Genomic DNA, 22,209 nt, shown 5'->3' on the forward strand with positions numbered 1-22,209 from the left:
AGCTGCACTCACTATTCTGCTGGTGCAGTCACTGTGTACATACATTACTGATCCTGAGTTACAACCTGTATTATACCCCAGAGCTGCACTCACTATTCTGCTGGTGCAGTCACTGTGTACATACATTACTGATCCTGAGTTACATCCTGTATTATACTCCAGAGCTGCACTCACTATTCTTCTGGTGCAGTCACTGTGTACATACATTACATTACTGATCCTGAGTACCCTCCTGTATTATACCCCAGAGCTGCACTCACTATTCTGCTGGTGCAGTCACTGTGTACATACATTACATTACTGATCCTGAGTTACCTCCTATATTATACTCCAGAGCTGCACTCACTATTCTGCTGGTGCAGTCACTGTGTACATACATTACATTACTGATCCTGAGTTACATCCTGTATTATACTCCAGAGCTGCACTCACTATTCTGCTGGTGGAGTCACTGTGTACATACATTACATTACTGATCCTGAGTTACATCCTGTATTATCCTCCAGAGCTGCACTCACTATTCTGCTGGTGCAGACACTGTGTATATACATTACATTACTGATCCTGAGTTACATCCTGTATTATACTCCAGAGCTGCACTCACTATTCTGCTGGTGGAGTCACTGTGTACATACATTACATTACTGATCCTGAGTTACCTCCTATATTATACTCCAGAGCTGCACTCACTATTCTGCTGGTGCAGTCACTGTGTACATACATTACATTACTGATCCTGAGTACCCTCCTGTATTATACCCCAGAGCTGCACTCACTATTCTGCTGGTGCAGTCACTGTGTACATACATTACATTACTGATCCTGAGTTACATCCTGTATTATACTCCAGAGCTGCGCTCACTATTCTGCTGGTGCAGTCACTGTGTACATACATTACATTACTGATCCTGAGTTACCTCCTATATTATACTCCAGAGCTGCACTCACTATTCTGCTGGTGCAGTCACTGTGTACATACATTACATTACTGATCCTGAGTACCCTCCTGTATTATACCCCAGAGCTGCGCTCACTATTCTGCTGGTGCAGTCACTGTGTACATACATTACATTACTGATCCTGAGTTACATCCTGTATTATACTCCAGAGCTGCGCTCACTATTCTGCTGGTGCAGTCACTGTGTACATACATTACATTACTGATCCTGAGTTACATCCTGTATTATACTCCAGAGCTGCACTCACTATTCTGCTGGTGGAGTCACTGTGTACATACATTACATTACTGATCCTGAGTTACATCCTGTATTATCCTCCAGAGCTGCACTCACTATTCTGCTGGTGCAGACACTGTGTATATACATTACATTACTGATCCTGAGTTACATCCTGTATTATACTCCAGAGCTGCGCTCACTATTCTGCTGGTGCAGTCACTGTGTACATACATTACATTACTGATCCTGAGTTACCTCCTATATTATACTCCAGAGCTGCACTCACTATTCTGCTGGTGCAGTCACTGTGTACATACATTACATTACTGATCCTGAGTACCCTCCTGTATTATACCCCAGAGCTGCGCTCACTATTCTGCTGGTGCAGTCACTGTGTACATACATTACATTACTGATCCTGAGTTACATCCTGTATTATACTCCAGAGCTGCGCTCACTATTCTGCTGGTGCAGTCACTGTGTACATACATTACATTACTGATCCTGAGTTACATCCTGTATTATACTCCAGAGCTGCACTCACTATTCTGCTGGTGCAGTCACTGTGTACATACATTACATTACTGATCCTGAGTTACATCCTGTATTATCCTCCAGAGCTGCACTCACTATTCTGCTGGTGCAGTCACTGTGTACATACATTACATTACTGATCCTGAGTTACATCCTGTATTATACCCCAGAGCTGCACTCACTATTCTGCTGGTGCAGTCACTGTGTACATACATTACATTACTGATCCTGAGTTACATCCTGTATTATACCCCAGAGCTGCACTCACTATTCTGCTGGTGCAGTCACTGTGTACATACATTACTGATCCGGAGTTACATCCTGTATTATACTCCAGAGCTGCACTCACTATTCTGCTGGTGGAGTCACTGTGTACATACATTACATTACTGATCCTGAGTTACCTCCTGTATTATACCCCAGAGCTGCACTCACTATTCTGCTGGTGCAGTCACTGTGTACATACATTACATTACTGATCCTGAGTTACCTCCTGTATTATACTCCAGAGCTGCACTCACTATTCGGCTGGTGCAGTCACTGTGTACATACATTACTGATCCTGAGTTACATCCTGTATTATACTCCAGAGCTGCGCTCACTATTCTGCTGGTGCAGTCACTGTGTACATACATTACATTACTGATCCTGAGTTACATCCTATATTATACTCCAGAGCTGCACTCACTATTCTGCTGGTGCAGTCACTGTGTACATACATTACATTACTGATCCTGAGTACCCTCCTGTATTATACCCCAGAGCTGCGCTCACTATTCTGCTGGTGCAGTCACTGTGTACATACATTACATTACTGATCCTGAGTTACATCCTGTATTATACTCCAGAGCTGCACTCACTATTCTGCTGGTGGAGTCACTGTGTACATACATTACATTACTGATCCTGAGTTACATCCTGTATTATCCTCCAGAGCTGCACTCACTATTCTGCTGGTGGAGTCACTGTGTACATACATTACATTACTGATCCTGAGTTACATCCTGTATTATACTCCAGAGCTGCACTCACTATTCTGCTGGTGCAGTCACTGTGTACATACATTACATTACTGATCCTGAGTTACCTCCTGTATTATACTCCAGAGCTGCACTCACTATTCTGCTGGTGCAGTCACTGTGTACATACATTACATTACTGATCCTGAGTTACATCCTGTATTATACTCCAGAGCTGCACTCACTATTCTGCTGGTGGAGTCACTGTGTACATACATTACATTACTGATCCTGAGTTACATCCTGTATTATCCTCCAGAGCTGCACTCACTATTCTGCTGGTGGAGTCACTGTGTACATACATTACATTACTGATCCTGAGTTACATCCTGTATTATACTCCAGAGCTGCACTCACTATTCTGCTGGTGCAGTCACTGTGTACATACATTACATTACTGATCCTGAGTTACCTCCTGTATTATACTCCAGAGCTGCACTCACTATTCTGCTGGTGCAGTCACTGTTTACATACATTACATTACTGATCCTGAGTTACCTCCTGTATTATACTCCAGAGCTGCACTCACTATTCTGCTGGTGCAGTCACTGTGTACATACATTACATTACTGATCCTGAGTTACCTCCTGTATTATACTCCAGAGCTGCACTCACTATTCTGCTGGAGCAGTCACTGTGTACATACATTACATTACTGATCCTGAGTTACATCCTGTATTATACTCCAGAGCTGCACTCACTATTCTGCTGGAGCAGTCACTGTGTACATACATTACTGATCCTGAGTTACATCCTGTATTATACTCCAGAGCTGCACTCACTATTCTGCTGGAGCAGTCACTGTGTACATACATTACATTACTGATCCTGAGTTACATCCTGTATTATACTCCAGAGCTGCACTCACTATTCTGCTGGAGCAGTCACTGTGTACATACATTACTGATCCTGAGTTACATCCTGTATTATACTCCAGAGCTGCACTCACTATTCTGCTGGAGCAGTCACTGAATTTGTGTAATCTGCTACTTTTCTGCCCGCTACAATAAATTACCAGATTGATACAATGTAATTATTATGCAGCGTTTATTAGTTGTGCATTCGGCAGCTCAGTTCTAGTATCTTCTGTTCATAGATCATTTTCTTCTGGTGATTGCAGTGAATACATGGAGGATTGTCAGCGATGTGATCGGTGTGAGGAGGTTTTCAGATCTCTTAAGATTTTGTAACTCCCTGAGGATTCCTTAGAGCAGAGACCAGCAGCCTTCAGCACTGCAGATACTCCCACTTTGCGCTAACATCCACCTGCTGGGAGTTGTAGTTTCACCACAGCTGCGATGCTGAAGGATGCTGACCCCCGACCTAGAGGGTAAAGCTTTAGTCTTAGAGGCCAGAGACGTTCTGCTGGACACAGGAGCGGCTCTACTGTCATTGTTCACCAGGGATCGGGGGGACGCTGGCAAGTGATCCAATGATCCGAGTGTAAATCTGGATCCCGTGGAGGAAAATGTCTTCATTTAAATACTCGTTGTGATCGTGGAGCAAAATTGGGGTGTTGTTCATGGGGGAGAAGCCCAAAGCATCAAACCCGGCCTGTGGAGGGGAGAAACATCCATGAGTTTATATCTGTGACCACAAGGACGCCGCCTATCCATCACCAGAGATCAGCGGTGACATCACTGAGAATGCCGCCTATCCATCACCAGAGATCAGCGGTGACATCACTGAGAATGCCGCCTATCCATCACTAGAGATCAGCGGTGACATCACTAAGAATGCCGCCTATCCATCACCAGAGATCAGCGGTGACATCACTGAGAATGCCGCCTATCCATCACCAGAGATCAGCGGTGACATCACTGAGAATGCCTCCTATCCATCACTAGAGATCAGCGGTGACATCACTGAGAATGCCGCCTATCCATCACCAGAGATCAGCGGTGACATCACTGAGAATGCCGCCTATCCATCACTAGAGATCAGCGGTGACATCACTGAGAATGCCGCCTATCCATCACCAGAGATCAGCGGTGACATCACTGAGAATGCCGCCTATCCATCACCAGAGATCAGCGGTGACATCACTGAGAATGCCGCCTATCCATCACCAGAGATCAGCGGTGACATCACTGAGAATGCCTCCTATCCATCACCAGAGATCAGCGGTGACATCACTGAGAATGCCGCCTATCCATCACCAGAGATCAGCGGTGACATCACTGAGAATGCCGCCTATCCATCACCAGAGATCAGCGGTGACATCACTGAGAATGCCGCCTATCCATCACTAGAGATCAGCGGTGACATCACTGAGAATGCCTCCTATCCATCACTAGAGATCAGCGGTGACATCACTGAGAATGCCGCCTATCCATCACTAGAGATCAGCGGTGACATCACTGAGAATGCCTCCTATCCATCACCAGAGATCAGAGGTGACATCACTGAGAATGCCTCCTATCCATCACCAGAGATCAGAGGTGACATCACTGAGAATGCCTCCTATCCATCACCAGAGATCAGCGGTGACATCACTGAGAATGCCGCCTATCCATCACTAGAGATCAGCGGTGACATCACTGAGAATGCCTCCTATCCATCACCAGAGATCAGCGGTGACATCACTGAGAATGCCTCCTATCCATCACTAGAGATCAGCGGTGACATCACTGAGAATGCCGCCTATCCATCACCAGAGATCAGCGGTGACATCACTGAGAATGCCGCCTATCCATCACTAGAGATCAGCGGTGACATCACTGAGAATGCCTCCTATCCATCACCAGAGATCAGCGGTGACATCACTGAGAATGCCTCCTATCCATCACTAGAGATCAGCGGTGACATCACTGAGAATGCCGCCTATCCATCACCAGAGATCAGCGGTGACATCACTGAGAATGCCTCCTATCCATCACCAGAGATCAGCGGTGACATCACTGAGAATGCCGCCTATCCATCACCAGAGATCAGCGGTGACATCACTGAGAATGCCGCCTATCCATCACTAGAGATCAGCAGTGACATCACTGAGAATGCCGCCTATCCATCACCAGAGATCAGCGGTGACATCACTGAGAATGCCGCCTATCCATCACTAGAGATCAGCAGTGACATCACTGAGAATGCCGCCTATCCATCACTAGAGATCAGCGGTGACATCACTGAGAATGCCTCCTATCCATCACCAGAGATCAGCGGTGACATCACTGAGAATGCCGCCTATCCATCACTAGAGATCAGCGGTGACATCACTGAGAATGCCTCCTATCCATCACTAGAGATCAGCGGTGACATCACTGAGAATGCCTCCTATCCATCACTAGAGATCAGCGGTGACATCACTGAGAATGCCGCCTATCCATCACTAGAGATCAGCGGTGACATCACTGAGAATGCCGCCTATCCATCACCAGAGATCAGCAGTGACATCACTGAGAATGCCGCCTATCCATCACCAGAGATCAGCGGTGACATCACTGAGAATGCCGCCTATCCATCACCAGAGATCAGCGGTGACATCACTGAGAATGCCGCCTATCCATCACTAGAGATCAGCGGTGACATCACTGAGAATGCCTCCTATCCATCACCAGAGATCAGCAGTGACATCACTGAGAATGCCGCCTATCCATCACCAGAGATCAGCGGTGACATCACTGAGAATGCCGCCTATCCATCACTAGAGATCAGCGGTGACATCACTGAGAATGCCTCCTATCCATCACTAGAGATCAGCGGTGACATCACTGAGAATGCCGCCTATCCATCACTAGAGATCAGCGGTGACATCACTGAGAATGCCGCCTATCCATCACCAGAGATCAGCAGTGACATCACTGAGAATGCCGCCTATCCATCACCAGAGATCAGCGGTGACATCACTGAGAATGCCGCCTATCCATCACCAGAGATCAGCGGTGACATCACTGAGAATGCCGCCTATCCATCACTAGAGATCAGCGGTGACATCACTGAGAATGCCGCCTATCCATCACTAGAGATCAGCGGTGACATCACTGAGAATGCCTCCTATCCATCACCAGAGATCAGCAGTGACATCACTGAGAATGCCGCCTATCCATCACTAGAGATCAGCGGTGACATCACTGAGAATGCCTCCTATCCATCACTAGAGATCAGAGGTGACATCACTGAGAATGCCTCCTATCCATCACCAGAGATCAGCGGTGACATCACTGAGAATGCCTCCTATCCATCACTAGAGATCAGCGGTGACATCACTGAGAATGCCGCCTATCCATCACCAGAGATCAGCGGTGACATCACTGAGAATGCCTCCTATCCATCACTAGAGATCAGCGGTGACATCACTGAGAATGCCTCCTATCCATCACTAGAGATCAGCGGTGACATCACTGAGAATGCCTCCTATCCATCACTAGAGATCAGCGGTGACATCACTGAGAATGCCGCCTATCCATCACTAGAGATCAGAGGTGACATCACTGAGAATGCCTCCTATCCATCACCAGAGATCAGCGGTGACATCACTGAGAATGCCTCCTATCCATCACTAGAGATCAGCGGTGACATCACTGAGAATGCCGCCTATCCATCACCAGAGATCAGCGGTGACATCACTGAGAATGCCTCCTATCCATCACTAGAGATCAGCGGTGACATCACTGAGAATGCCACCTATCCATCACCAGAGATCAGCAGTGACATCACTGAGAATGCCGCCTATCCATCACCAGAGATCAGCGGTGACATCACTGAGAATGCCGCCTATCCATCACCAGAGATCAGCGGTGACATCACTGAGAATGCCGCCTATCCATCACTAGAGATCAGCGGTGACATCACTGAGAATGCCTCCTATCCATCACCAGAGATCAGCAGTGACATCACTGAGAATGCCGCCTATCCATCACTAGAGATCAGAGGTGACATCACTGAGAATGCCTCCTATCCATCACCAGAGATCAGCGGTGACATCACTGAGAATGCCTCCTATCCATCACTAGAGATCAGCGGTGACATCACTGAGAATGCCGCCTATCCATCACCAGAGATCAGCGGTGACATCACTGAGAATGCCTCCTATCCATCACCAGAGATCAGCGGTGACATCACTGAGAATGCCGCCTATCCATCACCAGAGATCAGCGGTGACATCACTGAGAATGCCGCCTATCCATCACCAGAGATCAGCGGTGACATCACTGAGAATGCCGCCTATCCATCACCAGAGATCAGCGGTGACATCTGCTGGGGGTAGTGACATAACTCACGGTTCGGATGTAGCGGCTGTCGGTGGCAGCAGGGAAGATTTCCGGTTTCAACTTTAAACCCCTGGAAGAAAAAAGTAGAAACCTCCATTTTTTTTCCTGGCCTTTTGCTCGGGTCACAATCTACAGGACGACGGCCAGAACGTATTATCCGGATGCCCTCTCCCCACTCACATCTTCTTGCAGGGGTCACTGAACGCTTTCCACCAGGGGTTGGAGTCTTCGGGGGTCGTCATTCTTTGGTTCACACATTTCTAGAAGATAGAGACATGAAGCAGCAGACTTTCCCCACATTGGGGGGGGTCATATCCGTCATCGGGGGCTTCTTACCTGATGATACTCAAAGGTAATCTGGTCTCCGGCCGCCCGGCACCAGCCTTCCATCCTCGACTCGAACTCCTGCAGAGACATAGAAACTCAAGGTTGGTGGAAACGAGGCGAAACACTGAGAAGAAGCTCCGAGATCTGGTGGCTTTACCTTCAGGTCCATGGTGGGGGGTATCCGGAGGTCAAAGGTTGCAGACATCTCTGACGGGATCACATTGCAGGAAACGCCCCCGCTCACCTTGGTTAGGTTTATCGTGGTGACATCTCCAAGTGTCAGGCCAGGGTTGTCCTCAAGTCTGAAACAAGGGATGAGAAGATGGTGACTGAAGACAGAGAGGGCTGCTGCTGCACCAAGCTCCCCGACAACCAGAGGGTGAGCTGCTCCGAGATCAGCGAGGAGGAAGGTCAAGGAAAATTTAAAGATCTTTTATATGTTTTTGCCCTTTATATTGTGATATGAGACAGAACAAGGTTATAGGGAAAATTGAGGACCACCACATGTCAGGGGCTGTGGGGGTTAGAATTCCACCCCACCCTGTAAATACACTGGCAGCCATGTTTAAAAAGGCCGAAAAGTGGCTTTACCTCTTCTTCTCCTTTTCTCTAAAGCCCAGGAAACTCGAGATCACCGAGTGCTGTAGACAATGAAGTGACATCAACAACTTGAATAAATCGGAAGAGAACTATTACTGATAAGTCGTATGAGGATCGGGGGGAGGGGAACTCACCAACTTAGCAGCCGCCGTATTCTCTATGAAGCGGGAGCCGTGTCCAGGGTCCCCCCTACAGTAAACGGTGATCCCTGAGGGACGCAAGGTCAGAGATCATGTATGCACCACCCCAACCAACGTCAGACCCCGGGCCGGACCCAGCATTCCTACAACCCTAGATTATATGTGTACAGTGACTTGAAAAACTCTTCATACCCCACAAACTTTTGCACATTACACCCAGAACCTTAAAATTTATTTTATTGGAATTTTCTGTGATACAACACAAAGTAACGAGTATTTGTGATGTGTAAAGGAATTTATACAGGGTTTTATATATATTTTCCAAATATAATATAAATCTAATAATTGTGCCATACATTAGTTTTCAGCCCCCTGTAGTCTGATAGCCCTAAATAAAATCCTGAGTGACCAATTGCCTCCAGAAGTCACATAATTAGTACATTGCATCTCAGTATAACTACAGCTGTTTTGTGAAGACCTCAGAGGTTTGAGAACATTTGGGATCAAACAGCATCATGACAACCAAGGAGCCCACCAGACAGGTCAGGGATAAAAGCTGAAGACCATGGAGCCCACCAGACAGGTCAGGGATAAAATTGTGGAGAAGAGGAAAGATCCTAGTTACTTACCGGTAACGGGATTTTACAGAGCCCATGACAGCACCACCTGAGAGAGGGTATCCGCCCACCAAGGACAGGAACCTACTGAATAAAAAGGCGGTACCTCTCCTCCGCATCAGTTTTGTTTCAGAGCATGAGAGGGCCTCCGAAGACAGGTTAATACATAACCACCACCTCAACATATGTACTAAACACCTTAAAAAAAGTGCACACCACAGTGATAAAGGGGAGGGAATTAATAGGGTGCTGTCATGGGCTCTGTAAAATCCCGTTACCGGTAAGTAACTAGGATCTTTTCCCCTTCTCCCATGACAGCACCACCTGAGAGATTTATAGAGATCAAATACCAGAGGGAGGGATCACCGCTTGCAACACCCTTCTACCAAAGGACAGATCAGTAGAAGAGGAAAGGTCAAGACGGTAATGTTTGTAAAATGTAGCGGGGGATGACCAAGTTGCCGCCTTACATATAATGTCGATGGGCACATCCGCCTTCTCAGCCCAGGAAGCAGCTACCGCTCTGGTGGAATGGGCCTTCAGGTTCTCAGGAACCGGCAGATTGCTTAGAAGAGTAGGCTAAGGTAATAGTATCCCTGACCCATCTAGCTATGGTCCCCCTTGTAACCTTAAGTCCTTTCCTAGCCCCCTGAAAGGATATAAATAAAGCGTCACTCTTTCTCCAGGCTTTTGTCACTTCCAAATACTGGACTAACACCCTCTTAACATCTAAGGTGTGAAGCTTATGTTCCTCAGAATCCCCAGGATTAGGATAGAAGGAAGGGAGAGTGATTACTTGCGTCCTATGGAACTTGGAGGCTACCTTTGGAAGATAGGCCGGGTCTGGTCTTAAGATTACTCTATCCATACATACTTGAGTGAATGGATGGTTAACGGATAGTGCGTGTAAGTCACTGACTCTACGAGCTGATGTCAGGACCACCAATAGCGCAGTCTTTAAAGTTAAGATTTTTTCTGAAACCTTCTCTAAGGGCTCGAAGGGAGGTTTGGTTAATGCTTCCAGAACTAAATTAAGGTCCCAAGGAGGCATTCTTGGAACAGGAATAGGTCTGGATCTATGACAGGCTTTAATAAATCTAATGATCCATCTATTTGCTGCCAAGTCATAATTATACAGTGCCCCCCTTTGCGTCAATAGCGACCTCTCAAAATCCAAGCCGTCAAATGCAGGCCCGCTTTTTGGGGATGACAGACTGGGCCCTGCCTGAGGAGATCCGGGATGTCCGGAAGAACCCATGGATCTGCTTGGGACATTCTCTTCATCCAAGTGAACCATGGTCTCTTGGGCCAGAACGGGGCGATCAATATAACCCTCGCCCGTTCCTCTCGGATCTTCCTCAGGATAGTAGGGATCAGTACTAAAGGGGGAAAGGCATAAGCTAGAGTGAAATCCCACTGAATCTGCAGCGCGTCCACCGCAAACGCCCCCTCTTTTGGATTCAGGGAGCAAAAGGTTTCGGTCTTCCGATTGTGTCTGTTTGCAAACAGATCTATCTGGGGCTGTCCCCACCGATCCACAATCTGCTGAAAAACGGCTGGATTCAACTCCCACTCTCCTTGTTTCAAGATGTGACGACTCAAGAAATCGGCCTTTATGTTCTCTTCCCCTTTTATATGCAGTGCCGAGAGCGTAACCAGCCGACTCTCGGCAAACCTGAAGATCTGATCCGCTATTAACATCAGAGGGAGAGACCTGGTACCCCCCTGATGATTGATGTAGGCGACTGTTGATCTGTTGTCTGACATTATCCTGACGTGAGGACCCTGAAGAACAGAACTGAATTCTTTTAGCGCGTTTCTGGCTGCCAACAGCTCTTTCATGTTGGAAGAGAGACTTGTCTCGCTGTCCGACCAGAGGCCTTGTACAGAACGATCCCTTAGGTGAGCTCCCCAACCTTCCGCACTTGCGTCTGTTGTAATTGTATCCGACACCTGGAAGGTCCAAGGAACCCCCAAAGATAGGTTGACCGGAGATGTCCACCAGTCCAGGGAGTTGATCACAACATCTGGAAGAGATATTTTCCCATTCAGGCGACCTTTGAGCCGCCTGTCCGCTGCCAGAATCTCCTGTTGAAGACATCTGGAATGGTGCTGGGCCCACTGAACCGCCGGGATGCAAGACGTCATTGTACCCAACAGAGACATTGCACTCCTCAGGGTCATGGTCGGATTGCTGACAACCTGAGATGTTAGGGATCTGATCTTCAGTTTCTTTTCCTCTGGCAGAAGACAGGTTTGGTTTTCTGAGTCCAGAATGAGACCCAGGAAAGACTGAACCCTCTTTGGTTCCAGCCTTGACTTCTCCAGATTTAACAGCCAACCTAGGCGTTTTAGACTGGCCATGACGTCCGCCAGGGCTAGAACACAGAGTTGACTTGATCTGCCCACTACTAAGAAGTCGTCCAGATAAGGGATGACCAAAATGTCTCTTTCCCTCAAGTGCGCTGTGACCTCCAGAATGATTTTTGTGAAGACTCTCGGCGCCATGGAAATGCCAAAGGGAAGAGCTGCGAACTGAAAATGCCTTACGTGCCTGCCGAATTGTACAGCTACTCTTAGAAACTGTTGATGATCTGGCAAAATCGGGACGTGGTAGTAGGCGTCCTTCAGATCGAGGACGCACATAAAACAGTCCGGAAATAACATCTTTATGGCTGATTTTATTGTTTCCATCTTGAAAGGCCTGTAGATTAAATGGTCGTTCAGTCTCTTTAAGTTCGCAATGGTCCTGAAGGAGCCGTCCGGCTTCTTTATTAGGAAGAGAGTCGAATAGAATCCTCTTCCTTGCTCGGGTGCAGGTGTTTCCACCAGAACTCCTTTCATGAGCAGAGAGAGAACTTCCTGCTGTAAGGCTATCTGTTCCGCTAAACCTCTGGGGCTGATATTTTGACAGTGTTCTTGGGCCTGCTTTTGAACTCTAATGTGAGCCCCCTCCTGATTATCCCTAAGATCCAAGAATTGGATGAAATTTCCTTCCAGGCAGGCAGGAAGTGGGACAATCTTCCTCCCACCCGGGGTGAACTGTCACTTAGGGGCTTTCTTATTCTCGGAGGAGGGACCCCCAAACATGAAGCCTCTGCTATACGGCTTTCGGTCTTTCCAGCTACCTTGGTCTCTGGGAGCTTTACTGCGGCTGTATTTTCTCTTCCGAAAGAAACTGTTAAATCGGGAACCAGACACCGTGGGAAATCCATGTTTTTTGCCTGCGGCTTTATCTAGGATGTCATCTAGACCTTTGCCGAACAAGAAGTCCCCCTCACAAGGGATTGAGCACAGTTTAGACTTTGACTGCACATCTTCTGGCCAGCTCTTGAGCCATAGCGCCCTACGGGCTGCATTAGAGAGGTTTGCAGACCGGGCAGCCAGCCTAACTGAATCTGCCGATGCATCTGCCAGGAATGCAGCCGCTCCCTGCACAAGAGGAAGGTCTGATAGAATTTTCTCCCTGGACACATTCCCCCTGATCTGGTCTTCCAATTGTTGAAGCCAGATCATCATAGATCTAGCAGTGCAGGTCGCTGCTACTGCCGGTTTAAGGGCCCCTGCTGACGACTCCCAGGTTTGCTTAAGGAAGGACTCCGCTTTTTTATCCAGCGGGTCTTTTAAGGCTCCTAAATCCTCAAAGGGCAGAGTGGATTTTTTTTTTTTTTTGAAGATTTTGAAATGGCCACGTCAATCTTAGGGGTTTTGTCCCATTTAGCCGCATCCTCATCCTCAAAGGGGTACCTCCGCTTGGAGGATGACGGCAGCTGACCCTTCCTCTCCGGTTTCTTCCATTCCCTTTCTATCAGAGATTTAATCCTGTCATTGACCGGGAATGAGCGTCTCCTCCTTTGGTCTAAGCCCCTGAACATAACATCCTGGACTGTTCTGGGCACTTTGGTATCGGTAATACCCATAGTCCCTCTGACGGCTTTAACTAGTCTCTCAGTATTCTCAACCGAAAAACAAGGTCTGCCCCCCCCATCATCATCCGAAGACTCCGATGACAATGAGGAGTGATTAGAGGAGGAAGGCAGTTCTCTCGTAAAACGGGACTCCACTGATTCCTCTGATTCTGAAGAAACTAGTTTTCGCTTCTTCTTTTTGAGTGAGGTTAAGCCTCTTAAGGACTCTCTGACCTCTGTCTGGATTAGATCCTTTAATTCTAAAGAAAACCTGGGGGACTCCTCTGCAATGGTTTTCTGAATACAGTCTGAGCATAGGTTTTTGGCATAGGAGGTGGGAAGACCGATTTTGCATAAAGCACACTCCCTGTTTTTACTTTTAGCACTACACTTCTTCGCCTCCTGCCCCAAGAAATAAAAGGAGAAGAAGGAGGAAAAGAGAGAGAGAGAAGAGCACATTATTCAAGGTGAGACTTTCACAAAGATCACTCACCACACTGCTGTTCAGACTAGGGTACCGGAGGCGGTGGTTGCCGTTCACATGAGGGCTCCCATCTGGCGGAGGTGGACTGACGAAGTCTTTTCTGACCAGTCTTGTTGGAACTCGTACGCCCCTCACTGCTGTGACTTTGTCGATGGGAAGATTCCCGTTCCATTTGTTTGAGCTGCTTGCGCTGCTTTGATGGCTGTGGCTGCTGCTGTACTTCCTGTGGCGGTGACAGCTGCTGCCCAGGTGACTGCGGTTCCTCATCCATCATGGCGGGGATGCAGACACCGCCATCCTGATTGCTCCCCATCCTTAAAAGCAGTAGGGCTCCACCTCCTTTAGGCTCCTCCCTTTCCGGCAGTGTGCTCATCTCTCTCTTTTTTTTTTTTTTTTTTTTTAATTTTAGCCAGCTGGCGCGCTACCCGCAGATCCACCTGCCTCTGCGTGCGCAGCCCAGGGGCACCCGGCGCGCTTGCAGCGGGATGACAGCTTCCCACCCGCGCATGCGCAGACCCGGTTTCCGGCGCACTCCGTGATAGGGCGCGTCAGCACCCCGCGCGTGCGCAGCCCGGACTTCCGGCGCGCTCCGCCACAGGGTGCGACGCGACCCCCACGTGCGCAGCCCGGAAGACCTGCCGGCCGGCGCGCTCAGTTCATCTTTGCGAGGCGCAGACCCGGCCGCAGGCCCCGGCGCACGCGGGGAGGAATCCAGAAACAGCACCTCCTCCCCACACGCAGACCCGGGCAGCAGCCAGACGGGCTGGGAACAGGGACCATCTGCTGCTTCCACGGCCTCCAGGCCGCACCGTCCATAATCCAGGTACGTGAGGTACCACCTGGTGAGGCTCCCATCAGGGACAGGAACCAAAACTGATGCGGAGGAGAGGTACCGCCTTTTTATTCAGTAGGTTCCTGTCCTTGGTGGGCGGATACCCTCTCTCAGGTGGTGCTGTCATGGGAGAAGGGGAAAAGCAGGGTTAGGTGATAGAACATAGCCCACGCTCTGAACATCTCACGCAGCACTGTCTAATCCATCATCCAAAAATGGAAGGAGTATGGCACAACTGCAAACCTACGAAGAAATGGCCGTCCACCTAACCTGACATCCCAAGCAAGGAGAGCACTAACGAGAGAAGCAGCCAAGAGGCCCATGGTCACTATAGTAGCTGCAGAGATCCACAGCTCGAAGGGGGGGGGGGGGGGGGGGGGGGGGGGGAATCTGTCCATAGGACAACTATTAGTCATAGACTCCACAAATCTGGCCTTTAAGGAAGATTGGCAATAAGAAAGACATTTCTGAAAGCCATAAGAAGTCCTGTGTAGGGGACACAGTGAGCAGGTGGAATAAGGGGCTCTGGTTACATGAGGCCAAAGTAGAACTTTTTTGGGTTAAATTCTATGTGTGGTGGAAAACTAACACTGCGCATCACCCTGAAAACACCATACCCACTGTCACACATGGTGGAGGCAGCATCCTGCTGTGGGGAGGCTTGTCTTTGGCAGGGGCAGGAAAGCTGGTCAGAGGTGATGGGAAGATGGATGGAGCTAAATACAGGGAAATCCTGGAGGAAAACCTGTAAGAGGCATGAGACTGGGGCATAGGTTCACCTTCCAGCAGGACAACCACCCTAAACATCATGCCAGAGCTACAATGAAGGGTTTAGATCCGATGGGGATCAGTCTACAGGGGCTGAATACTAATGCACAACACAATTTACAGATTTATATTTTTAAAATTAGAATACCTCGTATCATTTCCTTTACAGGTCACAAATACTTGTCACTTAGTGTTGGTGTCACAGAAAATCCCAATAAAATACATTTAAGTTTGTGGGAGTACCATGAAAAATGTGGAAAACTTCACGGGGTATGAAGACTTTTTAGGCGCTGTATATATCCACCATCTTATGTAGTAGAATGATTCCCCCCCCCCCCCCCCCTAAGTAATGCAGAATAAATGTGTTGTGGGTCTGGAAAGTTGGTGACAACTTCTGTAGAAGCTATGATGGCAGCCATGCTGGTTGTCACTCGGCTTTCCAAGAAATTGTGTGGCTGCTGCAGCTAATCAGTAGTCAACAGCACTTCATTGCTGCAGCCAATAATTGGCTGCAGCGGTCAACATGTTTAAAGAACCAGATCTTATGCCAGTTGTATAAACAGGTGACCGCTGCAGCCACTCACTGGCCAGGATATTGGACAACCCCTTTAAAACATTTCTTTAGGGATCAGCGGCGCGAGGACTTACACCAGATGCATTTCTCTCCATAGAAAACACTGAATTCATCTGTGGGATTCGCAAGACCTGAAAATTAGAGTGACCGGGTCAGAGAAGGGGCAAACAGACAGGAAAAATGAGAACAAGAGGGGAATGGGACGGCAGACATCCAGACGGACCTTCATCAAGTGTAATCCCTGGATTCAGTGCACGGAATTCAGGCTGGTCCACGAAGATCTCCATCCCTGTGTGACCCCCAATTTCTTCATCTGTCCCAGAAGAAAACCCATGAACTGATGACATACCGCTGACACATCCATCTACATTTGCAGCACTGCTGCTTTACCGTTGGCTCTCAGGATGCAAAATAATAACCTGCATCTGAGTCAAGTCTTACCTGGTACCATGGTGAGGTGTATGGTGCGTAGGAATTGTCGCCCCTCCGATTTCAGTTGTCGTATGGCTTCCAGATACCTGCAAACCATCACAAAAGTCATAGTATCAGCCCCCACCCCCCGGCTCAGGCTACTCATTAAACATCACAGCAGATCTCACTCTGACTTACTGGATGGTGACTGATTTCATGTCCTGTGTTCCTCTTGCATAAATATTTCCGTCCTTGTCTTTATGGGCAGAAAATGGTGGATAAGTCCAAAATTCCTAGAAAGAAACAAGACATATCCAGTTATAAAACCAGTTTCTGAGAGAAACCCTTCTCTCCTTCCTGATGTCCTGCAGCTGCCATGACATTTCGCACCTCAAACACAGGCACCACATCAGTATGGGAGTTCAGAATGACGGATTTCAGCTCCGGCTGCGTTCCTCTCCAGGTGAGAATGACTATTGTTCGTCCAGGAGAAAACTAGAAAAGGGAGGAGAAAATAGTGTGTGGGTAATGTTAACGTGATATGGGGAGATCATGGACAAGAAAAAAAAATTCAGGCGTTTTGGTTAACCCCATCACGGTACCCTTTTTACTAGAAGGCATTGCCCTTTCTGTGTTGAACAAATTACCTCCAATGTCTTCTTCTCCAGCCCAATCTCATCCGCCATCTTGAAAAGAAAACGCACGATTTCATCTGCAAAGGATGGACATGAAAGTTTATTTAAGTTTACAGGGATCATGCAATTATCTGTAAATGATGGAAACACACAGTAGACAAGTTACTGGATGGTAATGGAAACGTCAGCTTTACAGATCAGTCTCGAGTTTTACACTGAACGTCTACAGGGGTGTGGTGAAGGCGTCACTAGATTACTATTTTGAATCCTCTTGTGATGTCTATATGTGACAGTAATGAACAGATTCATTCACACAGAGGAACCTGCACAGTGGAAGGATCAGGATATGGGATCCGCTCTCTAAGGCTGAGTTATATCAGAGATCCTTGATCAATCGATCATAGTGATGTCACCGACATTGCTTCTAGTGCAGATACTTATAAAGGGTCCCCAGAGGAGCAGCCTTAAGATATTGGGCCTCAATACAAAAATTGTACCAGGGGCCCCTCATCTACTACAAGACATTTAATGTCCTTTTAAGGCAGTCCTTCATTATTTGACCTGTGGGACCCCATTGATCGTCACGATGTAGCGGCATCGCACCCCCTTCATTGATTACACAGGTAAGTGGCTCATCCGTGTTGGGAGCTGCCGCTCGTCCCAAGGAGCCCCGTTAGAGACCAGGGACCTAGGTAAAGCCTTTACACCCCAGTAGCTACACCACTGCCCACCATTTTAGTGCGGATTTACTTCCCTAGAATTGCAGCAGTCTACATGTCCGGAGATCGGCCATGTAAACCCAGCCTTAGCAGCTTCGGGATGGTGTTCATATGAGAAGACAGAACTGGTGATACGAGGGGACAGCGAGTCCACGGACACACACCAACGTGTGACATCAACATGGCCGACAGGTAACAGCAACACGTACGTGGAAGACAGTACCTGTGGACTGAATGGACTGGCCCTCAGTGTTACCCTATGGACGGCCCTGGCACCGTCGCAGCGATGGACCAGCGATTATATCGTGCAGGACTGGACCTGCAGTGACAGATAAGTGACCTGCGGCGGATATTGCACAGGGCAATGCGAGTTAAAGGGCCGGTGCAGTCTCATCAGCGTATAATCATGGGTCTGTCCATGGTCAGCCGGGGTGACGGGGGCTCAGGGGATTGTGCCGTTACCGTAGTCCGGCTGTGGCTGCACACTCCGGATCCTCAGATATTCCCGAAACCGCGCGGTGGAAGCGTTCTCAGCCGCTGAATCCATCTGCCAAAGAAAAACAACAAGTATAACCCGTGAGCTCAGCATTAACCCCTCCCAGGACAGATACACCTGTAGCCACAGGCAGCTCCGCTGGGGGTTGTAGTCCTACAGGAGAGGACTCAGCTCTTAGTTAACCCTTCAATGCACTGATTATTTTTATGTTTTGCAACAATGTATCCTGTCACTTCCTGCTGTCACTGAGCTGCAACCTCCAGTCTTTGCCGCCTGTCCCATCTGAGCGGAGTCATTGGCAGACAACCAGCAATGGACGGGTGAATAATCCCATAACCCTGTACCTGGCTCCTCTCTGTGCCCCCTCTGCCCTGTACCTGGCTCCTCTGTGTATCTGGCTCCTCTCTGTGCCCGCTCTGCCCTGTACCTGGCTCCTCTGTGCCCACTCTGCCCTGCACCTGGCTCCTCTGTGTACCTGGCTCCTCTCTGTGCCCGCTCTGCCCTGTACCTGGCTCCTCTCTGTGCCCGCTCTGCCCTGTACCTGGCTCCTCTCTGTGCCCGCTCTGCCCTGTACCTGGCTCCTCTGTGTATCTGGCTCCTCTCTGTGCCCGCTCTGCCCTGTACCTGGCTCCTCTGTGCCCACTCTGCCCTGCACCTGGCTCCTCTGTGTACCTGGCTCCTCTCTGTGCCCTGCACCTGGCTCCTCTCTGTGCCAGCTCTGCCCTGCACCTGGCTCCTCTGTGTACCTGGCTCCTCTCTGTGCCCGCTCTGCCCTGCACCTGGCTCCTCTGTGTACCTGGCTCCTCTCTGTGCCCGCTCTGCCCTGCACCTGGCTCCTCTCTGTGCCCGCTCTGCCCTGTACCTGGCTCCTCTGTGTACCTGGCTCATTTCTGTGCCCGCTCTGCCCTGCACCTGGCTCCTCTGTGTACCTGGCTCCTCTCTGTGCCCGCTCTGCCCTGCACCTGGCTCCTCTGTGCCCGCTCTGCCCTGCACCTGGCTCCTCTGTGTACCTGGCTCCTCTGTGCCTGCTCTGCCCTGCACCTGGCTCCTCTGTGCCCGCTCTGCCTTGTACCTGGCTCCTCTGTGTACCTGGCTCCTCTCTGTGCCCGCTCTGCCCTGCACCTGACTCCTCTGTGCCCGCTCTGCCCTGTACCTGGCTCCTCTCTGTGCCCGCTCTGCCCTGCACCTGGCTCCTCTGTGTACCTGGCTCCTCTCTGTGCCCGCTCTGCCCTGCACCTGGCTCCTCTCTGTGCCCGCTCTGCCCTGCACCTGGCTCCTCTCTGTGCCCGCTCTGCCCTGCACCTGGCTCCTCTGTGTACCTGGCTCCTCTCTGTGCCCGCTCTGCCCTGTACCTGGCTCCTCTCTGTGCCCGCTCTGCCCTGCACCTGGCTCCTCTGTGTACCTGGCTCCTCTCTGTGCCCGCTCTGCCCTGCACCTGGCTCCTCTGTGCCCGCTCTGCCCTGCACCTGGCTCCTCTGTGTACCTGGATCCTCTGTGCCTGCTCTGCCCTGCACCTGGCTCCTCTGTGCCCGCTCTGCCTTGTACCTGGTTCCTCTGTGTACCTGGCTCCTCTCTGTGCCCGCTCTGCCCTGCACCTGACTCCTCTGTGCCCGCTCTGCCCTGTACCTGGCTCCTCTGTGTACCTGGCTCCTCTCTGTGCCCGCTCTGCCCTGCACCTGGCTCCTCTCTGTGCCCACTCTGCCCTGCACCTGGCTCCTCTCTGTGCCCACTCTGCCCTGCACCTGGCTCCTCTCTGCCCTGCATCTGGCTCCTCTCTGCCCTGCATCTGGCTCCTCTCTGTGCCCGCTCTGCCCTGTACCTGGCTCCTCTCTGTACCCGCTCTGCCCTGCACCTGGCTCCTCTCTGTGCCCGCACTGCCCTGCACCTGGCTCCTCTGTGTACCTGGCTCCTCTCTGTGCCCGCTCTGCCCTGCACCTGGCTCCTCTCTGTGCCCACTCTGCCCTGCACCTGGCTCCTCTCTGTGCCCGCTCTGCCCTGCACCTGGCTCCTCTCTGTGCCCGCTCTGCCCTGCACCTGGCTCCTCTCTGTGCCCGCTCTGCCCTGCACCTGGCTCCTCTCTGTGCCCGCTCTGCCCTGCACCTGGCTCCTCTCTGCCCTGCATCTGGCTCCTCTCTGTGCCCGCTCTGCCCTGTACCTGGCTCCTCTCTGTACCCGCTCTGCCCTGCACCTGGCTCCTCTCTGTGCCTGCTCTGCCCTGCACCTGGCTCCTCTCTGTGCCCGCTCTGCCCTGCACCTGGCTCCTCTCTGTGCCCGCTCTGCCCTGCACCTGGCTCCTCTCTGTGCCCGCTCTGCCCTGCACCTGGCTCCTCTCTGTGCCCGCTCTGCCCTGCACCTGGCTCCTCTCTGTGCCCGCTCTGCCCTGCACCTGGCTCCTCTCTGTGCCCACTCTGCCCTGCACCTGGCTCCTCTCTGTGCCCACTCTGCCCTGCACCTGGCTCCTCTCTGTGCCCGCTCTGCCCTGTACCTGGCTCCTCTCTGTGCCCGCTCTGCCCTGTACCTGGCTCCTCTCTGTGCCCGCTCTGCCCTGTACCTGGCTCCTCTCTGTGCCCGCTCTGCCCTGCACCTGGCTCCTCTCTGTGCCCGCTCTGCCCTGTACCTGGCTCCTCTCTGTGCCCGCTCTGCCCTGTACCTGGCTCCTCTCTGTGCCCGCTCTGCCCTGTACCTGGCTCCTCTCTGTGCCCGCTCTGCCCTGTACCTGGCTCCTCTCTGTGCCCGCTCTGCCCTGTACCTGGCTCCTCTCTGTGCCCGCTCTGCCCTGCACCTGGCTCCTCTCTGTGCCCGCTCTGCCCTGTACCTGGCTCCTCTCTGTGCCCGCTCTGCCCTGTACCTGGCTCCTCTCTGTGCCCGCTCTGCCCTGCACCTGGCTCCTCTCTGTGCCCGCTCTGCCCTGCACCTGGCTCCTCTCTGTGCCCGCTCTGCCCTGCACCTGGCTCCTCTCTGTGCCCGCTCTGCCCTGCACCTGGCTCCTCTCTGTGCCCGCTCTGCCCTGTACCTGGCTCCTCTCTGTGCCCGCTCTGCCCTGTACCTGGCTCCTCTCTGTGCCCGCTCTGCCCTGTACCTGGCTCTGTGTGCTGAACTCTTCCTCCTCCTGCAGACTGTGCAGACTCGGCAGCTGACCCCAGGAGTCTATATAACAGCCTGCAGGCCAGACCAGAGCAATCCATCCAAGAGCAGAACAAGGCAGAGCGCAGAGCAATCCAACCCGAACACAGACCACCATGCTGACCTGCCGATGGGGGTCTCTAGGACCAGATAATGACATTTCTGCAGATTTACAGCATTTCTATTTGCAGCAGCGCAGTATATGCGGATCCTTGGGCGATGTATCTCATGTAGCACGGGTGTGAATATTTTGCAGATATTGTGTATTCTCTGTGACCACTGACAACATGGATTTCAGGGTGTTAGCACAGGTGCATGCTGGGAAAGGGGAGCCCTATAGAACAGAAAAAAAGGGGGTTTACCCGTCTCCCCTCCAGCGGCTTCAGTCCGTCCAGGAAAACCAGCTCCGGCTACCGCACGGCCAACATCTACTATGCCAAAGAGTTTATTATATATATATATTCAAAAACCCATCTCTGGAATCAGGGAAACCTGGGAGACAAGGCGGAGTACCGACGCGTTTCCAGCAGCACTTGTTCTTAAACTTGGTATAAATCTGAAGTAGTATATAGGGAGGTGCACGCACCATTGTATTGTGCTCATCAATGTTATCTTGTCTCTGCTGCCCCCTGGA

General features: G+C 50.5%; 1 protein-coding gene across 3 annotated transcripts; it reads right to left on the reverse strand.

The window, feature by feature from the left end:
* Positions 1-3,761: 3,761 nt before the first annotated feature.
* On the reverse strand, positions 3,762-21,708 carry ACY1 (aminoacylase 1). Of its 3 annotated transcripts, none has more exons than XM_073645111.1 (15): positions 21,532-21,708; positions 18,419-18,503; positions 17,250-17,314; positions 16,993-17,097; positions 16,801-16,895; positions 16,633-16,709; positions 16,415-16,504; positions 16,266-16,322; positions 9,003-9,076; positions 8,860-8,909; positions 8,426-8,570; positions 8,278-8,346; positions 8,122-8,201; positions 7,951-8,011; positions 3,762-4,285 (listed from the first exon to the last, which is right to left on the reverse strand). In XM_073645111.1, exons 1-15 carry the CDS (start codon positions 21,691-21,693, stop codon positions 4,121-4,123), a joined length of 1,380 nt encoding a protein of 459 aa, XP_073501212.1. In that variant the 5' UTR covers positions 21,694-21,708; the 3' UTR covers positions 3,762-4,120. The 3 variants fall into 3 exon arrangements, with proteins under 3 accessions (XP_073501212.1, XP_073501211.1, XP_073501213.1); XM_073645110.1 differs by having other exon boundaries at positions 21,499-21,708; XM_073645112.1 differs by lacking the exon at positions 21,532-21,708 and adding an exon at positions 18,928-18,952.
* Positions 21,709-22,209: the final 501 nt, after the last annotated feature.

Source organism: Phyllobates terribilis, unplaced genomic scaffold (assembly GCF_046119375.1).
Source record: "Phyllobates terribilis strain yellow unplaced genomic scaffold, ASM4611937v1 Scaffold_8__6_contigs__length_399053987, whole genome shotgun sequence".
In the NCBI taxonomy this organism is placed as follows: Eukaryota; Metazoa; Chordata; class Amphibia; order Anura; family Dendrobatidae; genus Phyllobates; species Phyllobates terribilis.